This window comes from Danaus plexippus, chromosome 27, assembly GCF_018135715.1.
Source record: "Danaus plexippus chromosome 27, MEX_DaPlex, whole genome shotgun sequence".
Taxonomy (NCBI): Eukaryota; Metazoa; Arthropoda; class Insecta; order Lepidoptera; family Nymphalidae; genus Danaus; species Danaus plexippus.
In genome coordinates, this window is record NC_083555.1 from 1,899,726 (window position 1) to 1,908,173 (window position 8,448).

Sequence of the window (8,448 nt, forward strand, 5' to 3'; positions counted from 1 at the left end):
CATACCAGCGATGACAGTCAAGAGGCGGGTAAAAGGTAAATGTAACATGCCCCGAAATTGTTGTAAAATGTAACAAATTTATGGGTGGGGTTGACCTAATGGACCAAAAAAAAAGTTTGTTACGAAGTAGATCGAAAGGCAAAAATAAAATCTACCCGTGACTATATTTTGATATACTTGATATTGCGATCAGTAACTCGTATATACTATGTAAAGAACTGCACGAAAAAAAACGCATTGAGGAAAATTTACTTAGAATTTTGTCAAGTAGTGGCTCGTTCCCTTATTGGTAGTTTTTCATCCCGGCAAAGAGGTTTGTGCTCGATTGTCATGTCGAAAAAGCGAATTTCTCTCACTCAAAAACGTGGAGTACCTTCACATGTCATGATCAAAGTGATCAACCGAAAAGATAATGAGATCGAAGATTTTCGCGAGTATTCATTTAAATGGAACTAGTATTTTTCGGATGAACTATGCGGGATTTATTTTTGTAAAAAACTACATACTTCTGACGTTTCGGTTACTTTTCAGCAACCGTGGTCACGGGCAGACGAGATGTCTGTATGAAGTTTTTTATAAAACTAAATCACGCGTAGTTAATCCGAAAAATACTAGTTTCATTTAACCGAAAAATATGTGTACAATGTGCAAGACTTCGCATTGAAACTCGGAAAAAACTTGCAGTACATGTAATGTACATTTGTTTTACACTTCCGATCCGAACTGTTTGCTACATACCATTAAATTTTATATCTTTTATTTTAATAATTATTCCATAATAAATAACTTGTTTTTTATATGATGAGTTGAGTTTTATTATCAATATCAGATTTTTGACCATACATAAAAAAGTGTTCACCTTTACGCATATAGGGTCACATTTGTCCCCATCCCAACAACACAAAAATATATAGTATAGGTATAATTTAATTTTCTGCTATCACTCTCATGTTTAATAGGCTATCATCAATAAATATAACTACATCAAATCAATTTCTTAGCATTGGATTACTTACAAACGTGTAAGGGATAAAGATATTTTCAAACAGTAATTATGAAATTTGACGTTTTGTAACTTAACAATCTGCCATTTATGTGAATTACTGTGCGTTTTAAACATGATAAAAATAAAAGATTAATTCTAGTGGAATAGTCATTTCGATAGCATGAATTAGCTCTTAAATATATAGGTACATTTTTTCGTTTAGTTTCTTGGTCAATATTGGAATCTCAATTGTATATAGTAGATATAAGTGTATGGGATACGGTTTTAATATTCATTTGTTATAACTTCAAAAGCACAATTACAGCATGATAAGCAAAATATTTCTGAAGGGATGGAAAAATTGTGCATTGTTAACTATTTTAATTAATAAGAACCATTCATTTGGTTTATAATGGACCTATTCTCTTAAAAACATTCGCAACAGAACAGTTTTACCTTCTGTGTTTTATATAGAAATTCAGCGACAGCGACTTTCCTAATACGACTTCTAACAAGGTTTAATTAACTCTACCATGTTAATGTTTAACGCTACCATGCATATGAAATGCTATGAAAGCACTGTTGCGTTAAAAGTTCAACGCAACGGGGAGGGGGAATAGATCATTCTGTTAGATTTCTAGACAAAAGCAAGACTGAATGGGTTGCACTCGAATGCGTGGACGCGATCAATTGTGAATTGTAGTTAAGCATGAATGTTAATAAAGTTTGTCTTAAAAACAATATGAGTTCATTAGAAATGAATTTCTACTTCTTCCTGTTTTAATTTGGACATAACGAAGTTACACTTCTTCCGCGCCGAGAGACTCCATTTACTTTTCATAGCCTATTATGCTGCTAGTGACTTAATATTTTAAAATAATAAAAAAAAGCTCTAGATAATTTTTGATAAAAATTGTTTAAACGTGATTAGTTATAATCGCACATTTAACTTTAAATTTTATTCGTTGTTTGGAAAATAAAAGGAGACTGTTGTAGCAATCTTTTCCATAATTACGAAACCAACAAAAATTCCCAAAAACTTACATTGACACCATTAGAATACTACAACTAGCGACGCCAAAAATAGAAAAATAATGTCTGTTATTGATTTGGGATCTATTATTCAAATAAGCACGAATAATGATCTTATCTTGTCTCTTTTCCTTCAGGAACAAAAGATAACTTACTAATAGGTAAATTTATACTGTACTGTGTATTCATCCTAACTCCTATGGTACCCTACGTTTTGCGCAAAAGAGCCTTGGAGCTGGAAGTGAGAGATGCCGATCAAATACGAGTAACGTAGGGGTCTTACTGCTTAAGACGGGAGGGTAGAGTCGCCGTCGAGGATACGATTGAGAGATAATATGTGCCAATGTAAATTTATTTCCCCCATCTAGCGACCAAAACTTGATCGGTCTCCAAAGTGACCTTGAGCCACAAGCACGGCTATGGAGCTAACAGTGCCCTCCATTAAATTGTGATTAGGGTGGACTTGGTAAGGCTCATACGTTACCGCTTTACCCCACTCTTCCATAGCCTGTAAACATATCGTGGGCGCTAACAGGTTCTAGTCAGAACTAACCTGAAGACCAAGGTTAACAAAACGGTCACAACACGTCACTCCGGTACAAATTGCCCTCCGATCCCGTGGCAATGAAAGCGACAACTAAAGCACAAATTGCATCCTGGCAAAACATGTCCCCAGCTTAGATGGGTCATTTTTTCACCATCCTCCCCAATAAACGAGGAATTTTTTGGGAGAGCCCGTTTTGCACCAATGACCTAACCTACCTTATCGGCCATAGCATCGATGTTAAAACCGCCTTTTGTCAGGTTGAAAGACATTCATCGCTCCTGCAAAGTGCGAACCTTAAGCCTGATTTAATCTTCATATTAAGGGTTCAAAGGAGGATTTGTTATTTTCAAATAAAATCACTCTTATACATAATGCATTGTTCTTTTTATTCAATAAATAGCTTAATATAATACTTGAGTTACACAGTCTACGATTAGAATTGGTTACATTTATCACAAATAATACATAAAAGTTTTACAAGTAGAATTCTTTCTTAAGTCGGTGTAGTCTCTTGTACATTGTGTGTTTGTCTGGTGTAAAACTCTGTTTAGGTTTTTCCTGTAACAAAAAATGTACATACAATATATATACATAGATATAATAGGGGTGTCCATATGTTATATTAAAATAACAGTTTTTTTAGTAAAATAAAATTTCACTTCATCTGTTGGTATCTGTTGTTCTAGCTAATCTCTAAAACAAGTAATTAGATTTGATCTTAATCGGTATCATAGGCAACCTTTATACAACAATTTTTTTTTTTTATCCATATAAATAAAAAAAAACTACTCTGTGAGGACAAATTTGCAATTATAGGTAGTTAACAAAATAATTAAATACAATTTTAAAATTAAGTCAAAATGTATAAACATTATTACAATGAATTATAAGGACATTGTAATTTTACTTGAGGCAGAAAAATAATAATTTCAAGAGTCAATTCGTATGTCCCAACTATTTGCATCAAAGAGGCTGGTGGTGTCAGCTCGATGTCTTCTCGATGAACATTTGTCTGAGCGTCACGCATCATAAAATCGTCAAAACTTGGAGAGAAGCCGTCAAATAAGCAAGGCCTTCTTTTCCTCGAAGAAGTACCCGGATCTATAGAAGTACCCGGATCTATAGGTGTCAGCTTGAACTCCATTTTCCGGGGTGAATCTGTCGTCGTGTCCCTGGATATCGTTTCTGGTGGTGGTGTTGATGGAGGAGTAGGTATAATGATTGCGATGCTGCTAGTATCGTCACTGTCCATACTCAGAGGACGAATATGACTAGGTAATACCATCACATTTTTGATAACAGTGTCTTCAAGGACAGTAAATTCTTCCGATTACAATTGATGTTGTATCTCCAGCTAGTCTATGAAGTGCTACGTGTACTGGGGCAAATTTATTATGATACCCGAATCTTGAAGAAAGCCAACACCTAGAAGAGTACGATTCTCTCCCTCTTCAGGTAAGACGATGAAAGTTGTTGAAATTTTCCGTCCAATTAGGTCCACCATGGCTTTGGAAACTAACACACGTTGTCTTCTTTTCACGCCGTCGGCTAATGTTAGGTCCACTGATTGTTCGTCACACTTACATCCACTCTTCGACATTGACGTACATATATAGCGAGTAGGATGCAACACTTATTTTTGCAAAAAATATTAATGAATACGGAATCTTTGATCCCTCCGACTTTTAGAAAAACGACAGCGCATGGCAATACTTAAGCAAGTAAACGCTTCAGAAGCACTAACTATGTTCTCATCTTCATTATCTGAACTTGCAGTTCATGTGGTGCTAGTGGTGGCGTCAGCCTTATTAGTCATGAGGTCAACAATTCCGCTATCTTGCATAATTTGGTACCCGGGATCGTCATCGTCGATATCCATTCTTAAACCTGTTCTGCATCACATTCGTGGCAATCGAGATTTTTTAGCATATCTATCATTTCAGACACATCTTCGTGTTTCTCATTTACACATCCAATTTGAGGATCTTCCCCTATACCCAAAACTTTATTCCACGCTCTTTTCAAGTTCTGGTCTTTGACACTGTCCCATGCTGCTCCGAACATATTGGACGCGTCTTTTAAATCAATCTTTTTATGATTTCTTATCAGGCTTTCTTCTCCATGCTCATCTTTTTCTAAAAGTAACTTACGTAACAATCCTTTTCTATAATACCGTTTGAAAGTCTCAACAACGCTTTGATCCTTGGGCTGTAACAATGAAGGATGAGTTGGGGTGTTATCAAGAAACAATTTCTTTTTCTTTCTTTTACCATTTTTCGTTTAAAGAATATATAAAAGTTTCTATAAACCATTCCACGAAAATTGTACTATCCATCCAAAGAATCTTTTGTGAAGTATAAACGATAGGCATGGCAGACATATTAACGTGCTTGAAACAACGTGGTTTCTTGCTTTTACCAATTACAAGCATGGGTAATCGGGGGCTGCTAGTAGCTGCTGTAGCATCAGCGCATGCTAAAGCAGTGATACGATCCTTGCGTATTTTAGGACCAGGTCCTGCTAATTCACGACGTGAAGCATGAGTTTTTCGCGGCAAAGCTTTCCAATTAAGCCCGGTTCCTTCTGCATTGTAAACTTTTTCCAGAGCGAAATTTTCTTGGTTCAGTATATCCTATAGTTTGATTTTGAATGATTTAGCTGCTGATGAATCAGCAGATAGTTCTTCTCCTTGTATTTGAAGCTCACGATTGCCATGTCTTGACTAAAATCGTTTTAACCAGCCTGTGCTTGCTTGAAAATTAGACGTCCCTCCTAGTTTTTTCGTTAAATTCAACTGCTTTTTCACACAGTATTAGGCCAGAAATAGGTTCTCCTTGGCATCTTTTTTTGAGTAAACCACATATATACAGCATCATCTAAAATCGTGTTTGAGACAAGCTTCATCGTTTTTACGACTCGAGGATCCGTCAGAAGAATCGAGCTGAGATATAAAGTTACCTATGCTCGTCTTTGTTTTTTTTATATCCGTAATGGTAGACTTACCAACTTAGTATTCACGGATAATTTGGTTGCAGATTCGTCTTCCTCTAACCGTTTATTAATCTCGTATTTCTTTCATAGAAAGGGCAACAAGTTTCCGTTTAGGTATTTTAAAGAAAGAATTTACTTTCATAATGCAAAATTTAGTTAATCGGCTAGCGGTTACTAGGAAGTGAGATACGAGTAAAATAACAAGTGAACGAGTTGCGACAAGTGGGCTAAATCTGAAGCGCGGGCGGCGCGCGCGAGACCCGCGTAGTGGGAGGTGGGGGGATTGACCCGCGCGTTACTACGTTTGGATAAGCGGTCGTTAAATTGAGCGACGTTTGGATAATCGACGCTCCACTGTAAAAGAATTTTGAGTTTGTCATAAAGCCCATACACAAGATTTTTTAAACTTATATTTGTATGGTCAAGAATAAAATTCTCTGAACAATAGTGCACAAGATATTCTTGCAAAAATTTCAGCTGATTATTAATAGCAACTAAATCTTTGATCAAAGAAAAATATTCAATATCATAAAGCTAGAGCCAATAAAGATTATTGATAAATGGCAAAGTGCCTGTTGAAAAATAATAAAAACGCTCCTTATATAATCTTAATAGAAATATTTTTGATATAAAAATTACATTTGCTACTTTATCGCAATAAAAATAAAATCTAAAATAAATCATTTATGTTCCCGCTTATTAATTTATTTTATATAATAGTGGCATGAATATAGAGCTGGCTGGTTGTTTGTTTGTTTAAACTCTCTGCCCGAGAAGGTTAATTATAAACATAAATATTACTTTTAGGAAGAACTTTCATGAAACAATAGACAATACTTTTAATCATCAAAAGAAAAGTTTTATAAAAAAACTCATTAGTTAAAAGAAGAGAATATTCTAATGTTGCAAAAATAAATGTGTGTTTTTATAAGTAATTGATTAATTTTATGTAATATATAAAAATGAACGACTTTTTTTTTAATTCCAGTAAGTGTAGTCGTAGTTAAAACTAAAAGTATTTATAGCAGCCTCTACTATACATAATAATTTATACACAAACACAGTAGATTATTTGCAGTGATAAAATTACAATCTACAATTTTACCAACCAACGGCATATGTTTTCCATAGTGAAATCTTGTTTTATTGTAAGAAAACAATATTTGTATGAAAAAAATGATAAATTCGTTTTGTAATGATACTTACATTTGGAAAGAATTTGATTTCAATCAGGTAAAGCTCGAAGGATGTTGATGCGGCAATCAAAGGTCCATTTTTTCTTTCCACAACATCCAATTGCAAAGGAATTTTCCCTTCAGGCAGAACGGCTATCGTTTCGAAAATAGGTTTCATAGCTTTCTTCTGACTGGATAATTTATAAAGAAGAATCTCCCTCTTTCCGGTGCCGATCAAAATTATATCGACGTAGAAGAATAATGCAGTTATCGGCGGAAAATCCAAATAGAGATGCTTATATTTATTAGTCTCGACTTTGATTAAATTTCTTGAATAACATACAAAGTTTTTATCATTGACCGCAGATATATGTTTGATCTGCGGAATCCATTCCGCTGGACAACTGATCGGATTGACTTTAACTTCATTATTTTTATTTATGGTAACAACTTTACCACAATCCGTGAATATTTGTAGTGAACCATTGTAATGCACCATAGTTTTGATTTTGTATTGACAATGCATGATCAGTTCGGGGTCCAGATTTTGTGCATTGTAATCACATCTGAATACATCACGATTTCTATGTATGTAAAAATGATCTTCGGTGAGTATAAAATCATCAGCACGTAAGTATTGCTCGTCTTCAGGTGTGAGATTCGCTGATCTTTGTACTATAACACCTGTTCTAGTTAGGATTATAGTTGCATGATCATTGTTACTCATTTTTGAACAGAAACCATCAGGTATTGACACAGGAATATATTTAAGTGTACTCACATCATATAACACCAACCCTTTAAGATCACTGAGAGCTAATACGCCATAATCTATTTCAAGGAGGTGCGTTTTATCGTGTATTGAAAATTTATAAAATTCTTTAACATCTGTTTCAAATCTTGATATGTCTGCCCACATTATGAGGTTGCGATAAATGTGGTACCATTTAAAGCTGGTCCCGCTTTTTCTTTTAGCGATCCTCGAAGATTCGGGGAAGTCTTTTTCGCACAATTTCTGCCACAAACTGTCTACCCCATCTATACATTCCTTCCATTTTCGACACACACGACGACTTCGACCTAATGATTTCCCATCAATTTTTGTTAATATTTCTATTAATGTTTCTAGAGGCAGTTTTTCTATATCCGTCATTTTAAAAATTTCACTTTATCTGAAAAACAAAATCTATCTTTTAGAGAATTTCCATTAAATGTCAACTAATTCAGTATTATTTTATGAATATTACCTTGATCTGTATGAAGTAATGTTTATTTACTTGTTTATGATATAAATTAATTTCTATTATCTGAATTCATAACTCGTGATTTTGACATCTTGAAGATATTATTGATTATTCATTATTAAATATTGGCGGTTAAGTTTATCAGATTGGTCAAATTGATGTCCTGTTTAAAAATATAGAATACCGCTAAGAAAATCTTTTAAACAAGATTATAAAATTAGAATAGTTGATTAGCTTGGTATATAATGTGATAATATATAGCCACAGGAGCTATTTAAATTCGCAGATTTAATTAAAATATTTTAATAATATAATAAGATTTCATAGAGACGATTTGATAGAGGCATATCAGATGTTATTGATGAACGAAGTTTTACACACATATTTGACAGTGACGTCAGACGACGATATAATTTTGAAATCTATGGAAAAAGCTACCAAAATCTACATGACACTGGCAGAATATACAGTGCA

At 34.2% G+C, this 8,448-nt stretch overlaps 1 protein-coding gene across 1 annotated transcript; it reads right to left on the reverse strand.

The window, feature by feature from the left end:
• Positions 1-2,926: 2,926 nt before the first annotated feature.
• LOC116775734 (uncharacterized) lies at positions 2,927-8,134 on the reverse strand. Its single transcript, XM_032668711.2, has 3 exons — positions 7,978-8,134; positions 6,762-7,902; positions 2,927-3,122 (listed from the first exon to the last, which is right to left on the reverse strand). Exons 2-3 carry the CDS (start codon positions 7,881-7,883, stop codon positions 3,039-3,041), a joined length of 1,206 nt encoding a protein of 401 aa, XP_032524602.2. The 5' UTR covers positions 7,884-7,902; positions 7,978-8,134; the 3' UTR covers positions 2,927-3,038.
• Between the last annotated feature and the right edge of the window lie 314 nt (positions 8,135-8,448).